General features: G+C 41.1%; 1 protein-coding gene across 13 annotated transcripts in view; it reads left to right on the top strand.

Moving 5' to 3' along the window:
- The window catches only part of NHSL1 (NHS like 1), a 180660-nt gene that overhangs the window by 148890 nt on the left and 9286 nt on the right, over window positions 1-22484 (top strand). For 6 of the 13 annotated variants that reach the window (XM_030268118.4, XM_030268122.4, XM_072927010.1 and 3 more), the window contains 4 exons: window positions 2498-2690; window positions 7544-7675; window positions 16430-19849; window positions 20403-20532. In XM_030268118.4, the coding sequence (XP_030123978.4) occupies window positions 2498-2690; window positions 7544-7675; window positions 16430-19849; window positions 20403-20532 (3875 nt within the window). Of the gene's footprint in view, window positions 1-2497; window positions 2691-7543; window positions 7676-16429; window positions 19850-20402; window positions 20533-20944; window positions 21076-22484 lie in introns of all 13 variants that reach the window. The other 7 variants (XM_030268120.4, XM_030268124.4, XM_072927012.1 and 4 more) reach the window with 6 other exon arrangements.

Below are 22484 nucleotides of genomic sequence, written 5' to 3' on the forward strand. Positions count from 1 at the left end.
GACTGCTCCATGGCAGCTGAGACCTGGCACTGCAGTGCAGTCTGAAGGTGACACATACTGATACTGACGGTATCAAGCAAGCAGTGTATTTGAAGGTCACTGGTGCCTATCTTCATCCCAAACAAACAGCAAAATTATGCTTGAGGTGTCTCCCTTGGTCTCCTTGGTTCGGGTGGAGAAAAGCTCATTGTAGAACATGGTAAGCAACACTTCTTGGCCTCAGCCCTTGCTTATTTCTTCAAGTGCATATACACATGCCTGCTGTGGCAGATGGGGCATCACCCCCCTGCCAGGTTCCTTACAAACCCTTTTTCTCAATCACTTTAAACCTAATTGGGGGAAGCATGGCCTGGAGGCAGCTTTTCCTTCAGTAGCATTCCTGTCCCAAATTTCTTAAGTTAATGAAGGTGTTTATGAATGTGGGTAATTTGAGGTGGGAAAGTCCTTGTGTTTGTAAGTACATAGGTATGTGCCCACACTGTATATGTACAATGTATGGACACACTCTCAAAAAAAAAGGTAAGCACATCATATTATTACTTGGGTTTAGAGCCTTTTAGAAACAGCAGAGGCCTGAAAAAATGCTGATGTTTTCCAGGAAGATTGTATTGATAGAACTGCCAGGGCTTTCAGTGGGCTGAGCCCTTACCTGCAGAGCAGCATCTATCCGTTTCACAGCCTCTCTAGGGAAAAAATTGAAGGCTGTCAGAAATGTATTAATTCCTTGAAGAAGAGCTCCCATGTTTTAAAGTGTGGTTCTAAACCACAGAATAATATTAGTAATAGTTTCTTTGACTGAAGTGTGTTTTCAGTGTTGCTTGAATAGGTTTTACTGTTATTTTGCTTTTTGCCTGGAAGTTGCTTTTATTTTTATTTTTATTTTTTATTTAATAAAGTGTTGGACTCTGTCCTAAAGAATATAGAGTCAAACTATAACAGAATAAACAAATGGTTATTTATTTATAAACAGTGGGAACTCCTCATAGTAACAGGAAGAAATTAAAATCAGAAATGATTAACAGTGGTTGCAGTATAGTGTTTAGGCATGTCTTTTTTATAGCACTCATCTTCAAGAGAAAACAGATCACTTGGACTGAACACCCACAATAATAAAAAATCCATCTGTTATAAATAGCTGTGATGTTTCCTTCCATGCCTGTGCAGCAACGAGGAGGGAAGAGGCAGTGGCCCACTACTGACAACCCTGTTCTGAGTAGTGTTTCATATTCGAAAGGGAGAGAGTAATAAAGAAAAGAGGGGGGTAATTCTGGTCTGGTGGTAGGGAGGAACGTCCCAAAGCAAACTGCTCTGAAGCAGAGGAGTTGGGAGGTTGCAGAGAAATCTCTGCTAGTGCTGCAAATGGGATGCAACTCCTCTTCCATGTTCTCTTTTTTGTTTTGTCTGGGGGTAGAAGGAGACTGGTTGGTTTCCCTCCAGGTCTTCCTTCTTTTCCTGTTCTTGGGATTCCCTGGAGTGCCTTGCTGCTTCTCTCAGGTTCACTTGGGTTTGTCACCACCTGCTAGAAGCCCCAGTGATGGACAAGTACTGTCCTGTCAGTAAAAAGCTTCTCTATGTCTTTCTCTGCCATTACTGGCATGCAAGCAAAAACTTTGTAATGAAAACAGACTTACTCCCTGAAAGGAAATGGTTTTTTTTTGCTTATAAGTTTGGTGGAGGGATTTGCACAAGCTGCGGAAGCCTCTTTTTCTTGTGCAGGAAGATGTTTGTTTTATTGGTTGGGTTTTTGTTTTGTTTTGTTTTGTTTTTTCTTAAATAAAACACTTCATGGAATTGAGTGTGCCTCCAAGTGCCACTTTCAGAAGAACTGACTTTTAAAATTACCGCTCTGTGGCTATGAATAATATTAAGTGATTTGCCCCTGAAAAATGAGTAACCCCCTTGAACTGTGGCTTGGGTTTCTCCAAGTCCAAAGCAAACTTACTTGCTTTCCTCACTGATCCATGGCTGATGATTCTGTGGGCTGTGCTGATTGGTTCTTTTACTGAGCTCTACTAAAATCTGTCTTTTTATAACAGGGTTCTTGCTGAAACCTTAGGCATTTGTACAACCTAGTGCAGCTGGAACAAAGCAGTGCTCAAATCTCATCTTATAATAGGGCATGGGGAGATGAGAGCAGAAGGGAAGAGAAGGGAAGGCAAACATTGGTGCAGGGAGAGAGACGTTAATCGCTGCAGTGTCAGTGTGTAAGGTGTAGTTACTGTGCTTTGCTATGTGCAACAGCATTCCTTTCTCCTTTGTTGGCCTATGTTCCTTAGACTAATCAAATGTCTTGAAAAAATACAAACTAGATGTTTTATTGTGCATTTTTTGGTGTATTTTAAAACTGCTCTTTATGTAGGTCAAAGTGGTATATTTGTGAAGACATGTTTTGCTCCACAAGCAATCAGTGCTGACTACAGCAGCAGCACCTTAGTAATACCATAGTCCTATTTTCTTAGTAGTAAACTCACAGTGTTGTATGTATTTCTGTTTGTAGTGTCCTGTCTCTCCCCCTGAAGAAGAAAAACTTATTACCATCAAAAGGCCTAAAAGTCCAGCTACAAATGAATTATCAGATATCAACACCCAAACCAACTGGACTAAGTCTCTCCCGCTGCCAACACCAGAAGAGAAAATGCGACAACAAGCACAAGCCGTCCAAACAGATGTGGTTCCTATTAATGTGACTGGTAGGCTTTTAATTTCACTAATTGCATTACACTGATGAGAGAGGGCAGAGATGAAAGGGGATCCATACAGTTGGCTAATCTTTGGACACTCATATATTCAATGCATGAATTTTAAATTACTTACTACACCTTTCTATGAAAACCATTTTGCATTTAATAATCTAAACCTGAACTTAATTAGAAAATATCAAAATCCCATAAAACTGTCATTAATGGAGATAGTTAAAATATGTGGGTTTGAAACAACATTAAATATTGACAAAGTACAAAAAGAGAGCTGATAAGTAGCAGTGTTTTGCTGAAGACTGCACTGAGGACATGTAATTCAAAATTATGTTTTATCCAATGTTGATGTTATTTAAAGATTTTCTTCTAGGAATTTTATTTAAGGAAGGTTGTCAGGAACTTCTGTGTTCAAAAGACTAAATGTTACAAAAATCAAGAAAAGAAGCTCTAGGGTCTCATTTTTATCAGCAACAAAAGTTTCAGGTGTCAAGGAAAGTAGGGTTAGAAAAGCAAAAGTTAATGAGGCTACACCTTTGAATAATACTCAAGGTAAGACATTCCACTTACATAATCATAGTCCACATCTTCTAGTTATGAACTGTGTATTAACTCTTCATTTTGAAAATGCTCTTTGATTTTACAGCTGCAGAACTCTCACTCTGAGGAGTTAAATTACATTAAAGCCTAATGCAGAATAGATACTTCGTTGTGGGTAAAATAGAATTTCTGTCAAAGATGGCATTATCACTTTAGTTTAATAACCTATTTTTTATGCACAATATCAAGCTTGTATCTTATTAGTTAATTCAAATAACTGACTGCTTGCCTGCCAAAGCCAGGATGATATTCAATATCCAATTTATTTCAAATGCCATATGGTGTGCTCTGACTCCATGCTTACTCTGACAATCAATCATTTGCAATGTTTGGTTTTGTTTTGAAAGTAAATTAGATTCTCTTTCCCTTCATGACTACCAGTGCTTTTTTCACCTGTAGTTTTAATAAACTAGTATTTTAACTAGTATTATTTAATAGTATTTAAATATTCTAGTAGTATAGGAACAGGACAGCTCTAACATGAGCATGCTCTGAGAAATCAACAAGAAATTATTCCTTCAATAGCAGAAAGTATTTGAATTAAACAGATGAAGACAACATGAAATCGTGAATACTCCACCTCTGGAAAACTAATAAAAGGAAAACGCATGCAATGCTGAAATGTTACTAGGCCAGATGGTATTATCTAGGGAATTTAGGATATAGATGCAGAAGGCCAAGTTATGGGAACAGCGGATAAGCTGACATAATCAATAAGCTTTAGTAGCTTTAGATACTGTGATTGCAGGAACAGGGTATACTTAGAGAAACAGTTGTTTGATTTAATGACCTGCATACTGCAAAGGATATGGGAGAAGTAAACACATGAAAAGAAAAATGAGATAAAGGGATCAAATAACTCATAGAATTAATTCAGTATCATGTGGAACATTACCTTGTTTGGATAAATTATACTTGTGACTTCAACCTGCATAATTTGATCCGTGTAGCAAAATTTGTGTCCCCTGGATTGATTAGCCAGGACTCAGAAAACTCAGCAGTTCTCAACTTTTGCGATTGAAATGGTGCACATGCATATTACATCTCACTTTTCTGGAGTGTATGATTGAGCACTTATTCCCTTCTAAACATGGAAATTGGAAGCAGTAGAAAGGCAGGGCATTAAAGGAAGACTGCTCTTGCACCATGTGATCTGGTCTCCTGGATCCACCATTCCCCTTCCCTTGAAATAATCATACTGCCACTGTGAAACAAAGCAGGCATGTGAGCCCCACACAACATACAGAAAAAGCTGCTGTCCTTGTTCCTTTTAAAAAGTCACAATCTGCTCCCCTCCTCTGCTCTCCCACATACAGAGTAATTTTATTTTGTGAAGTTCCTTATGTTACTGCACGAGGCAGGAAAAGACCTGACAGGAAATCCAGTGCCATTTGTTCAACATAACATGGAACAAACCATTGAGGATTTTTGTTTTGATTTGGCTTTTCCCTTCACACTCTCTTTTCCTTACTCTCACAGAAGAGAGGTCAAAAAACTTCCATTTTATTACTCCTGGCATGAAATAGAAGGTTAACCTCTGAAGAGGCTGCTGGCAATTGATAACATTTTCAGCAGTGCATTAGTGGTGATTCTGCTACAAAGACCTTTCACGTGTCTGTGCAATAAATGCTCCATGAGTTCAGCTTTCAGGGCTCTTTGGTGAACAGATTGCAACTAATACAGTAGTCATAAAAATCTGTTGGATAGCCTGAAGGTGCAGGGGCATTGCATTAGGCTTACAAGCTGCTGACTTGACATCCAGATTTGGAAGCAGTTTTGGTCTCTCCAGCTTGGGTGGAGGTTTATTCTGGAAGGGGATAGACTGTATTTTTCAGTGGTGGCCAGTCTTTGCATTTACATATCCTGTGGGTTAAAAGGTATATATGTATATATATATATATATATATATATGTATATATATATATATATATATATAATGGTGTCTGTTCATGGGCTTTCCTGAACTAACTTTCTTTACAGATGGAGGAGTCTGGTAATGGTGGAGGTGATCAGTGCCAGGCTGGATCCTGCAAAATATTTAAGTATTTGCTTGAGTCCGGCTTGACTGACTTCATTGAGATTTAAGTGCATACTTAAATATTTTCTGTGAATCCAGGGAAACTGAGTATACTGCATGAGGGACAACTTAATAAAGTATATAAGGAATACCTAGATGATTTATTACAAACCTATAAGAGAAAGAGAAAAGTATTCTTAAATCTGTAAAATATACTTACCATTGATATTTTCTAAACTGAAAAAGATGACAGTGAAGGAAGAAAAAAAAGACTGAGACATTCTGATTTTGCTTGTTGGATTTCATTGAAGTTGCTATTTTGAAATTCTACAGATTTACATAGTGGCCTTCGTGTATCAAAAGCCATTAAAGATGGATTGGTTGAGTTAGCTTTTAGATAGCTCATTTGGAACAAATTACTGTGGATCATTTGATACAGTAACATTTTCCCATGACCATCCTGTTCGTGCTGTCTGAGGCTTCGTGTAAAAGACTCTTTCCTTGTTTGCACCCTGTGCTTAACACTTATATTTTATCCCAGGGCTTTATTCAAAGCTACGTTACAGTTTTCTTGCAACTCACCATCTTGGGCACGATTGTTGGCCTTTGAGTGGATAGAGATATGTTCAGAGGTGCAAAACTTTATCCTTCGAATCCGTTTGATTTGTATAATGTGTTTAGAATTATTTTTTATCATCCTGCAGGACAGAATAACCTGATGTCCTGACTTTTGCCCCATATGAGTTGTAACATCCTCATAGTGGTGCTGCCCGAAACAGGATATTTCAGGGCTACCACTAAGCCAGTGGGATCCATAGCTCTCAATTTTGTAGTTCCCATGGGCTTGCCTTCCTCCCTTAATCTGACTTCAGTCAATCCAAAAGCTGGATGAAACTGACATTTTGTAACTGCCAGTCAGCAAAAGTGCAGCCTGTAGTCAAGGCTCCGGTCAAACAGAGTCAGAGTCTTTATACTTACAACATGGTAAATGAAAATGCTACATTTTTTTCCTTGCATTTTCACAAATCCACATGCTATACTTCAATATATGACTCCATCTTCAACTGTTATGGAGGTAATGAGGTTTTCTGTGCTACTCGCACAACACACATCGTACTGATGTGCAGTCAGACAGGGGTAATTTTTATGATGTATTAGTTGCCATGCATTAATCACTTTTTAGAGGTAAATAATTTGGTCATCAATTTTCAAAGAAGTGTAGAATGGAAAAAAACATGTACAATGCATTTCAGTATTTCCCTGTCTTTAAGTTCTAAATGGATGATCTAAAAGACATTGAGCAGTGCTTTAAAATGCTTAAACTCTTAAAAAGGGACCTTACATGTGAGCTACAGGGGATAGCTGTTAAAGTTTAAAAGTGGCAGAGAATTAGCTCATGATCTATAGTGCAGTCTTTATCTTACTGCTATTGAAATGGCCAGATTATAAACCTCTAAACAAAAGTGAATTCCTAAAGAAAAGCTGCTTTATGATAGTGGTGCTTCTGGGTCCCATTATGATACAGCACATGGTCATCATAAGGCTTTGTCTGGCAAAATGCACTTACACGTTTTTTTTAGCTCCTGGCATTGTATATTTTTATAATCATCTGCAGAGTTTCAATTTTAAGCAGCTTTCACTCTGAAATATGTATGAGTCCACGAGATCAGTTTGATCTCTGTGTGCTCCGTAGTTCTTATTTGTATTCGCGTTAAAAGATCAACACCAGAAATGCAGTACACTTGACAGGTTCAGAGGAACTTGGAATGAAAAAAAGGGCCTCATGCGAATTAATGATGGAGCTGTGCAAAGGCATTGTAATAGCTGTTGCCAAGAGCAATGTCTGTTCCTGCATAAGCCACTGTGATCCTTCATTTTCATGAGCAGATTTGCTTTTTCTGCAGCTCATTACTTAAAAATAAATTAACAAAACCACAGAAAAAGCAAGGATTCTCTTTGCTTGTGAAATTAGAGCTGCTCTCACCAAATATGAATTGGCCTCAGGAAGTCAAAATTCCTTTTAAAATATGTAGTACTGTGTAATGGATATTTGTGTCTAAAGCCTTACTGTGACAGTATGCTGTATCTTCCTTCAGTGTAAACCTTCATTGTAGGACCAAGCTAACACCATTTATTAATTTTTTCCATTTCTACAACAAAACTAGTGGAAGAAAGTGCATGATGTCAGTGTGCTTGGAAGTAATGTTGCTTTGCTTGTTCTACCATGTATTAGGGGAGAATTTCGACCGCCAAGCCAGCATTCGGCGGTCTCTAATTTACACAGACACGGTGGTAAGACGGCCGAAGAAAGTCAAAAGGAGAAAGACTATTACAGGAATCCCTGACAACATACAAAAGGAGCTAGGTATGGCTCATCAGAACTGTATTCCATCCACTGTTCATTGTCACTGCTTATCATTACTTGACTAATAACATCACCAGTGCTCATGAAACCAAATACAGTCTGATAGCCTATTTCAGTTCCAAATATGTGTGTGCCTCCTTGCCACCTCTTGCATTGGGAAGCTGGGACCTTTAATCTGTTGACTTCCATCTGTTAAAGGGAAGAGGGTGTTTGGAAAATGGTGTACTGGTACAATGAAAATCTGCAGGGGTGTAAGGTGTCTGGACTTCAATGCTTTCCTTCAGATTTGTTCATCTCTTCCAGGATGTTCACCAAAGCAAAACTGAAGTGGGCAGATATATTGGCTTGTGAGTAATTACTTAGGGGAGTAAATCAATTCATGGATAACTTCCTGAATCTGCCAAGGATTACATCAAGAGTGAAAAGCCTGTTTTCCAGTTCAGTTTTGGCAACCCCTTAAGTATCAGTGTTACTTGATTGGCAGTAACTTACCTGGGTTTATTAGCTATTCCATATATTCTGAAGGAAAGTTCCCTTTCCTTTAGAATATATGGAATAGCTAATAAACCCAGGTAAGTTTGGTTTATTAAGAAGGAGAACTGCCTGAGGTAGTATAAATGTGGCCTGTCTCCTTCCCACTTGGTAATAGATGTGAATTCAAAGCTGATGAAGCAATCTGAATTTTGTGAGATCTTTTAGACACTCTTTGCAGAATTTTGTGATTTAAATTGTGTTATTTTAGTTTATTAAAAAAAAAACCACCAGTTTTTCCCATATTATAACTTCACAGATAAAAGTATTCCCCCCCTCCTTTTTTTTTTCCTCCATAGAGAAAGAATATGTTTTAAAATAGTCTGGCAGAACTTAATTTTGGTGCTTTACATGTGAAATCATCTCATATATTGATGATGACTTCAATAAGTTTTACTACCTTGCATGTTGGATCTATTTATTTATTTATTTTTAATTATGTTTTCAGTTCTTGGTTATTTTTCTGGATTTTTCAGAAACAGAAGCAAAAATCTGTAGCTTGTCTGGATGGGTTTGAAATGAGCTAGAAGTTCAGGCACAGAGAAAGCCAAGAAACAGACAATTACATACAGAGAAGTTTGTGAGTGGAACTGTGCTCCTTCAGCATCTGTAATGAAACAGTGCTCTGTCACTGGAATCCTCTGCCTCAAGAAAGCATTTACAAAATGTAAAGGTTACATTTGTGACCATTTCTAAAAGATGTTTCATGCTTGAAAACATCAACTGTAGTTGCATTTGGTGGAGTAAACTGAGAATGCAGTTGACATCTATCCTAAAAAGAATTCTTCAATTAATACATTAAAAGAAGTTTATGACTTTCACCAATCTGATCACTAAGGGTGACAAGTTTTTACCTTGATTTTCATCTTTCATGTCTGTGCTGAGTACATTTCATGTTGCACTGCTTGAGGGTTTTCCTTGGCTTCTATTTTAAATTGTGGACTGCCAGTATCCCACTGTAGTAACTCTCTCTGGATGGTTCCCTGGCCCCCAGCCTGCAGGCACATAGGGCTTCAGCCATCTGCTTTAGGCATAAGTTGTCTGAGGAGCTCCATGTTGCTTCCATGGTGGTTCTATCTCTTCCAGGGAACAAACTGTATGCCAGGAGAGCTCTGTGACGGCAATATCCATCCTCTTAGTGTATTGGTTTCCATCACAAGACAGAAGGTGCACTAGAAAACAGTGATAGGATCTTATACCTGGGAAAACCAGACATATTGCAGTAAAGTGACTTAGCCAGTCAGCCACCAAGCTGCTGGCAAGGCTGGGAATAACTGCAAGTCTCCCCAGTCCCTGTTCAGTGTATTTTCTGTCTTTTCTCCCCTGTCACTCCCCAAATATTTCTGTAGCAGTCCATTCCCTATTTCTCTTACGCTGTCCCAAAACAAACAACGAGTTGTTTTAAAACATTCCATAGTTCATTTGATCAGAACAAGTATCCGGACTAAACTCCAAATCAAGCAATTTCATTATGCCTATTGACATTCTCCCTGTGGTTTCAGCTGAATAAATCTCTTTGTTTCTCCTCTAAAGCATTGCTGCAAATGGTTATAATATTTGCACAAAGATTAAAATCCCTTGGTACACTAGAGTTGCTGTGTGCAGGCTAAATAACCAACATATACAGCAGATTCTTGTAACCTATTGTTTATCCTTCAGAAGGAAGCAGAAACTTGAGAGAACCTCAAAGCTTCAACCAGGTTTGGACTATTTTCATTTCTTGTGAGAGAGCCTAGAAGAACTTTTGTGAGGCCAAGCTGCTGGGGTTCTCCCTTGGCTGCTTTGGGTCTTTTGGAACAGAAGAGACCAAGCAGAAGAGAAAGCCTGCACTGGCTGCTGGTCTGAGCTCACCAGATGTGGTGCCCTCATAGAACTTAGCCAGACATACTGAAAGGAAACATTAACTTCACCCAAGTGCTCAAAGTATCTTTAAACATTCCTGCTTTTTAGCATTGAAATGCTGTTATGTTTTCACAGGTGTCTTCCAGCCATGAACCAGTCTCTCTGTGTAGACTGGAAAATTCTGCATAAAAAATTCTGTGTAAATAAATGCAACATTGTATAAATGTGATAAATGGGATTCTGAGACACAGTAGGAATGTGAAGTGTCTACCAGTTTAGAGATGGCAATTACTTTTTGAAGTTGTTTTTTAACTACAGCACCCTCTCAGTACTCTTTAGGAGAGTAAAGTAACCAAAGTAACAGGAGAAGGCAAAGCATTTTTCTCTCTGCTGAAGACAGCAACGAAAAAGAATTAGTTCTGCATACTTCTGAATTACCTTCCTTGTCTTACAGAACATAAATATTACATACATATTTAATGGGAGTCAGTGTTGGATCAAAATGGCAGAAAGAGCAAGAAACTTTGAGATGTTTTACTTCAAGTGCTCTTGGTTTCTCTGCTCTGTTGCCATTATCCATTGTCTCTGGATGTCTTCTTCAGATGGTACCTTATATGCAAAGCTGTATTCCCCCCCCAGACAAGAAGATGATTCCCAAACAGAAGTTAGGTAGAGATCAGCACCTCTCTGAAAGAACCTGTCACTGGCCTTGCACATTTCTTGGCTCTTGGTTATCATCAGCTCCCTTCACGCATTCCAACTCTCCAGATGAAGTAAAGGCAGTAAAATGCTTTCCACCTTTCCATGGTCCCTTCTTTGTGTCAGTGCTCTAGGGTCTGGCTCAGACTAACTTTCTTTTTGTGGAAGTTCTAAGCTACCTGGTTGTGAGTGTTTCTCCAGAGCTCTGCACTAATGCAATCCCAGACACCAGTGGGCAGCTTCTGATGTCCCAGACTCTCTCCCTGTGTTGCAGGAGGAGTGGGTCTCAGACCTGAGTATCAGTTCCACCACAGTTCCTAATAGACATACCCCACCAAAACAGGGGAGAGGAAAACATCTTCAACTTTTCCACCTTTTGATTCCTCCTTCTGACAGGCATTTTGATGTTTATTTTTAATCCAAACAGAAAGTTTCTGTCTTCTTGGTTTCCAAAAATGTCTTCTAATGTTATGCTTCCTTTAGATTATTTAAATCCTTTTTTTCCATGTTTCCATGTTTCCAATCCTTTTTTTACATCTTACAGATGCAATTCAGAGTCTTTTTGGTTCTGTGATTTTCTTGCCCCATGTACTTTCTTTTTCTCTTCTTGACCTAAAGGTTCAAAGGGTCAGAATGACCTCATACTGTTTTTTCAGCTTATTTTCCTATCTCACTTTTTCAGTAGGTCACTGTAGGATCTCATGTCAGTCATGGGTATGGAAACAACTGACTCCTCAACTGTCAGTCCTTCATTTGCTTTCTTGCTGTACAGCTCAGACCCCTGGTGGTACCAATTGATGTCTCAGGTATCATTTGGGACTGTTGAAGCCCTCTGTTGACATGCCTGAGAGGAAGAAATTCCATCTCAGCAACATGGGGGCAAATGAGTCCTTGTAATCTTTGGAAACTCAGCTGTTTATTAAAAACGCCTCTTAATTGATACTCTTCCAGTTAGTTCCCTCCAGGGCTAGCAATCATTCTTACAGGTCCCATGGGTAAGAAAAGTCTCCGATACCCATTGGTCCTACAGAAATACCACAAATACCCAGCTGTTCCAGCCAAGTAATTCTGCACCTGCTTCTGTTTGGAACTTTAGCAGTCTTTGTAGAGAGTATCTCTGTTTTAAAGTTACTGTGCCTTTTGACTAACACTGGGTTTCTACCTTTTCACAATTGTACATTTCCAGCACTATGCATCTATAGATCAGGTGTTATAAAGCAGGTATCATCTGCTTAATGATACTGGGAGGATGAAAAACACAGATGCCAAGAATATAAACTTCATTAGAGGCTGATAGGTTAGAGAAATGAACAGAATCAAGAAAACATGAATTCCTGATATTTACATCAGAATTCTGCCTTTCAGAGTGGCAGTGATATGTGCAAGTATTCGGGATTTTTTTTAGCTGGCAGTACTGAAAAGTTTCACAAGATTCCCTGCAAGATTTTTCTTCCCCTCTGAGAGATTACAGATGCTTCATAGAGCAGAGTGAAAATTCCTTAAAATTGCCATTAGCCCAGTGTAGTTGTCTGTTCCTTGTTGAGTAGCTGTTAAAATCACTCAGTTTGTAGTTGCTGGGGTAAAACAGAATAAGAATCTCTGGGGGTTTTTTTGTAACACTAAACTGTGGTGCCTGCACAGTGACTTAGCCAGTTTACCAGGTTTGCAGGAGAATTGCTAGGTGGGGCATGAGGAGGCAGAGGAACACACCTTAGGAATGTGCCTGTGGCATAAGAGACAAGTGCTTACATTAGAAAGGGTTAGTCAGAAGGTAAGAGAGACTACTTCTTTGTTCTCGTTGAAACAGGCATCTGCTTTGTGACACCAACACACCACTGTTTATCTTTACAAACCCTCAGTTTTCCATGCTCATTTCAATGCAGAGGACCTTTCATGTGATTCTCTGCAACGAGCTGCTGGTGCCACCAGATCAGCTGGAGTCACAGCAGGGCTGCTAGTAGCTAGGCCCCAGGGATTATATACAGACACACTTTCTTCCCCATCAGTTTTGCCAAATTTGTCATTCTTAATCCCTGTCTTCTCTAATGAGCAACACCAGTGACTACTAGAGTCCACAGAGTGGGTGTACTTTACTAGCTGCTGGAACCTGCACTGAACATGCACATTAGTGAAGAGCATTTGCCATAAGAGAAATTTACAGCATAGTAGGGTAATGAAGAAGAAAAAGAGCATAGATACAGGTCTCCTGTGGCGGACATAGCACTGACTGCAGTGCTGCTGGACACAGGATAATGCAAAAGGCAGACAGGACAATTGCTACTTTCAGCCACATTTATCATGCACCCAGTTTACAGCTATTTCTGACTTCATAATGTTCAGCATCTGTAACCTCATGTCTGGTTCTGCAGCATTTTTTGCTGCAGTCTGCTCACACGTTTTCCCTGCAACTAGATGGACATATGGACATATGGATGGTATTCTTTAAAAGATCTGATTCTGTTCAAGGATTTTGGTGTTCCAGATATCTTCTATCTTCTGACTGCTATTTATTTAAGTAGGTGTTTTCTGACAAATCTAGCATTATCAGTGTATTTAGTCAAAGGTTTGAGCTGTCCCTTAGAATGGGATTAGCTTCTAGCTGCAGTACCAACAAAGATTTTAAGGGGATTTGAAAATCCTTAATTTCCAGTATTACTCTAGAGGTGAATGAGTGTTTTACAGTGCATTTGTAAATGGCAAGTAAAATACTCCTCGCAACCATCCTCTGAATTTCACCAAAATCATAAACACCTCAGCATTTTACCAGTATACCTGAGTCTTAAATGTTCCTCTGGTTGGTTTTTTGAACCATTTTCCCTGCAGATTTCTGTTGTCCCTTTTCAGAAAACAGAACTATAAAAAGAGTAAATCCTCACAGCTTTGCTGATAGAGTTTCAGAATTCTAAAAAAGAAAAAGAAATAAACTCTGCATTTCTAAAAAAAATTTTCTTAAAACCTCGAAGTTGTGTTCCTGTAATAGTAACAACAATGCAAAATTCCTTCCCTGACCATATCCCATAGAAGGATTGAAGGATGTAGCCCTGTAGTTTATCTGTCTGAAGCTGGGCTGCCTTGCCCTCTTTAATCCTGTGTTTATTTGGGCTCTGAATCGTTTTAACTAGAAGAGGCCCCACACCAGTGCAAAGACTTGCCCTGATAGGCTTCCCTGCAGTATTGAGGCTGTGAACATTTGCTGCTGTTTTGTCAATTTATGCAGTTTCCCAGAGCTTATTAGGCTGGACCATAAATGACATCTATTCTGGTGACAAACCCAGGGTAAGCACTGTTCTCAGCAGCATCCTGCAGCTGGTTGTTATGCTGCCCTCTTGTTAGTGTTCTGCTCTGGCTGGGGCAGCCAGCAGTGCTCAGGCTCTTTTGGGGTCTGTGCCAAGAGAAGGGGCAGGAACTGCTACACCAGGCATTTTGGTATAGCCATCAGTGGCCTCCTTTATTCAGTGGCCTTTATATTCAGTGCCATTAATTTTCTTTTTCAGACATCACTGTACATTTACCATGAACAGTTGGTCCCAATAAATGAATCTAACTTTCCTTGTTTTGGAAGGAGAAGGTGAGGTTAGCAAGTCCAGCATTGGTTCACTTTGCCATTTACCTTCTCTAGCAGTAACATTTTGAACAGACATAAAACACCCATCTGCATTATACTACTTGTGAAAGGGGGTGCATTTAGCTTCCTCTATGAATACAGTACAGACATACCACATACAAATGCTCTCAGCTACAAGTCAGTGGATGACAGTATCAGATACTTGCTGTAGTGCTGACAGCTTCATTCTCCACCAGCACAATCCTTTTGTCTTGTCTGCATGTGTGTTTGTGTGCGTGTGTGTGTTTCACAGTGGCAGAAGAAGAAAAATACGCCATCTCTTTGGTTATTTACATGTCTTGGCATGCAGATTTTTGTTACCAGATATTTTTAATCGACCAACAGTTAAAATCGGTGATGTCAGGGTTCCAGAAACATTTGTAATGTCTACTTTGATGTTTTTCTCTGTCTTAACCAAAGGGGTGCACTGATTCCATAGAAAAAAATATACCTGGAAAGGATGATTATTTTTCTTACTGTACAGTTCTTAATAACTGTATACGGAATATGCAAATCCCTCTCTTGGTTGGCTGCAGTAGTCCATCTGTTCTGACAGTATCTTGTATTAGATTATCCAAGACATTTGCCAGCATCTGAGTATCTAGCTTTGCAGCAAAGCTCTACCAGAAGCAGAAAGAGGCTGCATTTTTATGAGAGCAAGAGAATTTACACAAAGCAAGCTAACTAGGCTTCAAGCTGCTGAAAGACTACTTACATGCCTGAGGAAAAGAAGTAAACAATCCTTTTTGTGTGTGCTGCTTTTACTGTAGCCTTTTCAGAGCCCTCTTTTCCTTACCCTAAATGCCTCTTTTGCCTGCCAAGAATGAGGATGATTAAATGTCCTTTAAGTGGTGTTTTTAAAGCTGCATGATAAGAATACCTATCCTCCCAATGCAGTTTCATACAGTAAATATGAAAGGAGAACATTCCTTTCAGGCATGCTACTTTATTGCTCCTGAGACTCACTAAGGCAGAGACTTGAAATAAGGAGTTCTCCCCCACAGTGACATATGTGTAGCATCCTTACCAGCATCTCCAGCAGCATGCCTGCCTCTCTCTTGCTATTTATACAGCAGTGCAGCTGAACTCAAAAGCAACAGCTTTACACAGACTAATTTTAAAGCGGTCCTCTGGTTTGTGATTTTAAAAGGTGGCTACCAATATAATTGTAAGTTTAAAAGAGCCCTAAAATCCTTCCCAATGACCCAGTGATAGCTATAAATTGAACTAAAACTAATTTTCCATTGTCTTCAAAGTTGGGGGTGGGGAAAGTTACGTCAATATGTGATTATTCCTTCTTGTAGAAAAAGTGGGGTGTTTTTTATTTCCTGATGGTGCTGAGGGTGAGACAACCATCAATACCAGCTTCTTTCCCCCAGTTCATAGTGTTTATCCTTTATGACAAATAGAAAGCAGTTGTATGGACAAACATTCTCTAATGGTTTTCTTTGCAGTGTTGGATAATGCTTATATGAATGCTGTTACAGCATATGTATTACTTGTGGTAAAACAATGCATGTTTCCATGTGTTAGCATTCTTTCAGACAAACTGCAGGACTTTGAGAGCTATCTGTGTCTCCTGAAATACTGTTTTCTGAAGTGTAATGCCTGTAAAAAGTAGATCCTTTTATTCATATTAGTCTCCAGATTTTCTTCCCCTTTTCTTTATTGCATGAGGCATTAGCATGGGAACACACTTCACGTTTCTCAGGCTTTTGTCTGTTCCTGCTGCGTTGCCTACTGGAAGTCAAACAGTACTACTTGCTTTCTGACACAACTGATTACTATGGAAATTATTACCATGTCATAAACAGAGGATTTCATGTGTCGAATGTGCGGCAGGAACGCAGACGATTTTGTAAGCAGAAGGTTCCTGGTAATAAAGAAAAAGGGAAGAGAAATGCAGAAAACAGATGATGCCTCTGCAAAATCCATTGTTGCAGATTCTTCTTCAGAAGGCATAACCTGCAGGAGCATGGGGATCAAGCAGTTTGCTGGGTTACTGTTTTTTTTTAAATGAGTGAGAAGATAAATGTGAATTTACGCTTCAAGAAATAATTATTTTATTTTGACTCCAGCAGTTGGTACTGGCCAAAGTGATTTCCGAGGGCATTCGATGTATGTCCCAGATCACTGTTCCACACTAGGGAGGCTGGACAGCTATCGCTCTGCTGCGCAGCGCTCTGAAACCAAGGACACCAGCTGCCAGACGGAGGAAGTTAAAGTTGTGCCCCCTTCAATGAGAAGAATACGAGCACAGAAAGGACAAGGAATTGCAGCACAAATGTCTCAGTTCTCCAGCTCATCTGGAAACATGTCAGTTATGAGTGATTCTGCTGCAGTTATATTTGCTTCTCGCCAAAATAGCAACATAGGTTTCCACAGCTTGCCTCGGGTTGGTGCGAGAGTGTCTCTCCAGTCCCTAGATCAGACACAGAGCATGATGTCAAGGCAGACAGAAGACATTGCTGGCACTTTACCCCACCAGATAAGTAAATTGCAAGTGGATGATAGTGTTGTGCATCTGAGGAATAATCCCATGATGGGGACCCCATCAAGGCCAAAGTCCCAGGAGGTGAGAAGCTGCGATAGTGAGAAGTCCTCAAGCCCAGCATGTGTGGTGTCTCCTCATGCCACTTACTCAACAAGCATCATACCCAATGCAACACTGTCATCCTCCTCGGAAGTTATCCTTATTCATGCTGCCCAGAGTGTTGGATCATTGGATAGTAAAATTTCCAGCTCCACTGCCTTTCCAAATCCAAGAGACAATCCTGCTGCCAGCAGTGCAGCAAGTGGGAAGGAAGATCACCATTCTTCAAGTGGTAACTGGAGTGAGAGTAGCTCCACACGTCACTCACAGACTTCAGATACCATCCCATCTAACACTGTCATGATGCTTTCTCTTGGTGACTCTGCTGTCTCTCTAAGCACTCCTGGGAATGCAGAGGCTGGGTCTCAGAGCATGAGCTACACCTGTAGGAACCCTGCTTCTTTAGCAAGCCCTTCCCAGGACAGCGATGGTCGAAGTGAATCCAGCTATTCTGGGGAGCGAGCACCGGCCGCAGTGAGCAGCACAGAGCATTGGTTGTACAAGTCTTCAGAAAACAGCGAGACCCCTTCACGCAAGGTGGTTTGTACAACACCAGGCTGTGCCACGCCCGGTAGCAACCTGAGCAGCAGTAGCCTGGAGAGGACATCAGTCAGGGATGATTCTACTTCCCTGTATTCTGTGGACCAGGATGGCTATTATGGCTCCATGCATATGGACTCTGGACTGAAGGCAGACATGCCATGCAACAGTACTAATGGTTTTGAGAACCCCAGAGACAGTGTGATAAATGTCTTTGAAGGAAAGGAGAAGAAACATCAGGATGACCACTCAGGCCAAGGTGACAAATCCCTTGCAAGAAACATCTCACTGAAAAAGGCAAAGAAGCCACCTTTGCCACCATCCAGAACAGACTCACTCAGAAGGATGCCTAAGAAAAAAGCCCAATCCAATGGACAGATACTTGATGAAACCCTCATTGCCACTCTCCAGCATTCTTTGCAGCTGAATCTCAAGTGCAAAAATGGCAGCTCCCCTTCCCAGAGCCCTTGCAGTGATTATGAGGATCCCTGGGTGTTGCGCTCCCGCAGCCAAAGCTCGGTCAGTGCAAGCAGCAGCATGATGTCCACCACTGCTCCAAACCTGTACTCCATCTGCACAGTCACTCCCTCCCAGAGTGAAACAAGTAGCATAAAGTCAGAGTATGCTGACCAGTGGGGTTACTACAGCGACTATGCTGCAGTGGCAGATGACCAAGTGAAATCTCCAGTGACCCATTCTGCCAGTACTTCATCTGCTCTCAGCGATTATAGCATCAGCCACTTCAGTGATGGCTCAAGGGCTTCTGTGCCACAAGTGCCCAGTGGACTGGCCAAACCAAAGAGCGCTTCTCCGGAGAAGTCCCACCGAGTCACATCACCATCGAGTGGGTACTCCAGCCAGTCCAATACACCCACTGCGCTTACTCCAGTGCCTGTACTTGTAAAGTCTGCATCATCAGGAAATGGGAAATCCAAGCTGAAGCCTAAAGTGCCTGAAAGGAAATCCTCTCTTCTGTCTTCAGTTTCCATGTCTTCGTCATCCACTTCTCTTTCTTCAAATACATCTGCTGAAGGGAGTGTGAGTGTGAAGAAACTGGACCCTGCCCTGAGCCCTCCTGTGGATTCTGGTGCACCTCCTCCACCACCTCCTCTTCCAACATCTCAGCATTGCCCTGAACTTTCTCCTCCTCCTCCTCCTCCTCCAGCAGAAGTAATGGATCTATCACCATTGTCAACCTCTCCCACGTTCCCCCCTCCTCCACCAGAAGCCAGTGTAAGTTCTACCTTTGCTCAGACTGTCCCATGGTACTCGCAAGAATCCTCCATCAGTTCATTCTCTTCCCCTGTTCCTCCTCCTCCTTCTTGCCCCTTGGCTGTCCCACCACCAGCACCACCGCTTGATCCCAAAATAACAAAAGGTGCAGCAATGTACCCACAGTATTCTTTTAAGAAACGCAACCAGGAGGATTCTTGCTACAGTCCAGTGAAACAGCCGCTCAACAAGCAAGATTCATCAAGACCTGTGATGCCATTAGTAACCACCAAAGCACTGCAAATGGTGCAGTTGAGGTCTGTGAAAAAATCGACAGAAGGTGAATCACCAACTGAATCTGCTTCTGAAACCACCTCTCAGGAAAAGGGTACTGCAAATTCATCATCACAGTCTTTGCTAAAGCCATCTCTCTCACTGAAACTCAGTACCAGCTTAGGCGATGAGGAAATGAAAACTCAAGGCACCTCATTTAAAAATGCAGTTCAAACTGCATCACTGTCTCGGGGTTCTCCTCTCATTCCTTCTGATAACACACCTGTGCTTGACAGTGATCAAAAGTCTGTGAGTGCAGTAGGTCTAAAGAAATCTTCTGAAGCTGATGCTCTGGGGTCAGCCACTGATGATACACCTGAGTCCTCAGTGCAAAGTGAAGACCTTCCTTCTGGGATGTCCCTTCAGAGGTCACCAGCATCTCCTGACAAGACTCAGGTTGTATTGCCAAGCAAGAAACCACCTCCTATTTCAAAGAAACCCAAACTGTTCCTTCTGGTACCACCTCCACAGTTAGACCTTACAGTGGAGAAAGCAGCTGAAGTGAGTGATACTGCCAGAAGCCCAACTAAGAGAGACGCTGTGCTTGCACACTCTGAGGAGGCGAGAAATTGTCTTACAGATGGACTCGGTTCTAGCGAGATGGACTCTGGCAGCCTGGTTCCTGAGGGAGGAGCTGCTGGATTCACCTTCTCTGAGACAGTGGGAGCGAATGCCTTTGTGGTACAGCCTGCTGCATCACCAGTTCAAGAAGAGCCCAGGCAGGAGGAGCAGTCTGCTTTTGATGAAGGAAGCAGTTCAGGCAGCAGCCAAGACAGTGGCAGTAATACTGACGGGCACCTATCTCAAGAGAACGAAAGTGGTAAGTCTCTTTTCTCTGACTAATTCAGATGAAGGAGTAGCTATTTTGAAGAAGATGGGGAGTGAGAATAGCAATCCTAGCATTGAGATGGCATTCTGTAGAGGGCAGAACCTCTTGTGATTGTTACACCTAAAACAAAAAAAAAAAAAGTTGCTGGAATCAGATTAATACTGTATGACATTTCATACAATTCCTTTCTGACTTCTCATTGTTGCAGACATGGAAGGAAAATGCTTTATTTTACTATGCTAGTATTAAAGCATGCTATGAAAGCAGTTATTTTTTTAATACTGATTTTGCATTTTAGTGGAAATGTTACAAATTTTGTTTTGTTGCTGTTTTCCACCTGTTATGCCTGAGCAGGCACAGGCATGTGTTTCATGCACTGCAGTTCTCTAAGCAAGCGTTGATCTGAAATTGCAATAATGACAGCTCTGCACTCACTCAGTCCATCGGATGCTTTTCCTTGGAGGCAGCAAGGGCTGGTTTCAGGACTGTGTGCCCGTGGGGTTTGCATGACAGACTGACTGTGTTGTTCGTTCTCTTTGCATAGTGGAAGTGTTTGAATCAGACACAGCCAGTAGTTCATTCCTGCCAAGCAGTAGTTATGGGGAAGAGACAGACGGAGTGGCAACACCAGCAAGACCAAGGACTACTGAGGATCTTTTTGCAGCCATTCACAGGTACTGTAGAAACTGCCCTTCTCGTACTGTCAGGTCTGGTAGGTCTCTCAGAAATAAATTTAACATTGTTTTATTGAACACCCAATTGAAACAGTCATGGCTTTAACAGAAAGCACATATTTATCAACTTTCTACCAAGCCTATATGTGAAAAAGATGAGGAAAAGAACTTGCATTTTATTGTTTTATAAATGTATTTAATCCATTCTGAACTAAACCAAACCAGATTTTAAATGGATGTAGATTATATATAAATACTTTGCCCTTTAAAATATCAATTTACGTCTAGTATTTATTGGACTGTTCTCAATCTGCCATATTAACTCTACTGTTGCTTTTTCTGTGTATCTTTTTGTTTTCATTCTCGTTCTTCTCCATCTCTTTTTACTCTCTTCGCTGCTTATATGGTGCAGTTTGGGACAGAGGCTCAACGCTAATGCTTCATGGCAAGCGTGGCTGAAACTGGCAAGTAACACAACATGTCAGTCATATGGCAAAACATATGGCAAACGCTGGATTATAGTTTGCCATAATCCAGCCTGAGGTCGGGTATTTTGTGTCAAACTGGTTCATGAATGAAATGTGCTATACTGGCTCTATTATTAATGGCATTATTCATTTCCCTTGAAAACAAAATCATCCGGAATGGTAGCTAGATTTATGTGCTGTTCAGGCTAGGTGCTCAGAAAGAGGAAAACCCAAGGAAACCCCGAGGACAGGAGCGCCCAAAGGCAGAGCAGGGAACGCGGGCTCCCTTCGAGCGGCGCTCCCGGAGCCGCCGGGCCGCGCTGGGCGTGGCGCCAGCGCCATCGCGTGGCTGCGCCGCGCACTGCAAGCCGCAGAGGGCCGCCTCCCTGCCGGGGAGTGGGGCATTATCCAGGTGTTCGGTCACTTTGCACATCTGTGCATCGGGAATGAGCGGCGGCGAGAGAGCGGCTGGGAGCTGGGAGGCTGCAGCATTTTGGATGCAAATACTATTTTTTTTTTCATTTTTTGGAATAGACTCCAGACATTACAAAAATTACATATCTATGATACTGACTTTTTGTCATTTACTGTTACCCCTTAGGACTTGGCCTGTATAAGCCATTCTGAAAATGGTCTGTTGCATTCATGTTGCATAGCACTCTCTAGAACTGTGTCAAATCTGGCTTCAGAATGAGATACTCTGGCCAGTAGCCATTCTCCTTTATGTATGCAGATAGAGAGTGGATTTCTGTGTATATGCCCATATCTGTAATTCATGAGTTTGTGGGGAAATGGACAATGGAACTGGATTTTACATACTTAGAACTGCTTGACACATTTTTTTATTATGACCTTGCTTTTGCTGGCTTTGGACTTGAACCACTTTCTTCTTTGGTTGTTAATTAATAAAAAAGGTTTTGGTTTTCCCTCACTGTTTCTAAGAGATACTGCTTCAGTAATTAGCACTCTTGAATATATTCTTTGGAGCAAGACAAGAAATTTAGTGGTGTGTGCATTAAGGGCAGGAAGATCAGTCCAAAGTTTTAAGTCATAGTTTTATTTGAACATATACCCTATCTGTGTCTAAAAAGCCACCAAAATCAAATTTGGTTCTTAATTTCAAGTTTCTTCCGTAATCCATATATATTGAGAAAAGCTGGCTAGGTGCTGACAGCAAACTGGCTGCTCTGCACTGCATTCACAGTTTTAGCAGATCACTCCAAGCTAGGATAACAGTCTTTCTGTGCAGATCTTTGCAACTGATTTTTTTTTTTTTTTAATTTAATTTGGGGTTTGGTAACAGTAGAACCCCAGCACAGCAGTGTTTAAAGACATCCATAGGCAGCCAAAACCGTAATGAAGGCAAATCTTTTCCCTGTAACAAATGCACACAAGTGTTGACATACGGACTCACAGAGCATCCAAGCACTAAAATCATCTGCTGCCTACAGTGCTAACGCACAGTTAAATCTAGATGAGGGTCCT

The sequence above is a fragment of the Taeniopygia guttata genome, chromosome 3 (genome assembly GCF_048771995.1).
Source record: "Taeniopygia guttata chromosome 3, bTaeGut7.mat, whole genome shotgun sequence".
NCBI classification, from domain to species: Eukaryota; Metazoa; Chordata; class Aves; order Passeriformes; family Estrildidae; genus Taeniopygia; species Taeniopygia guttata.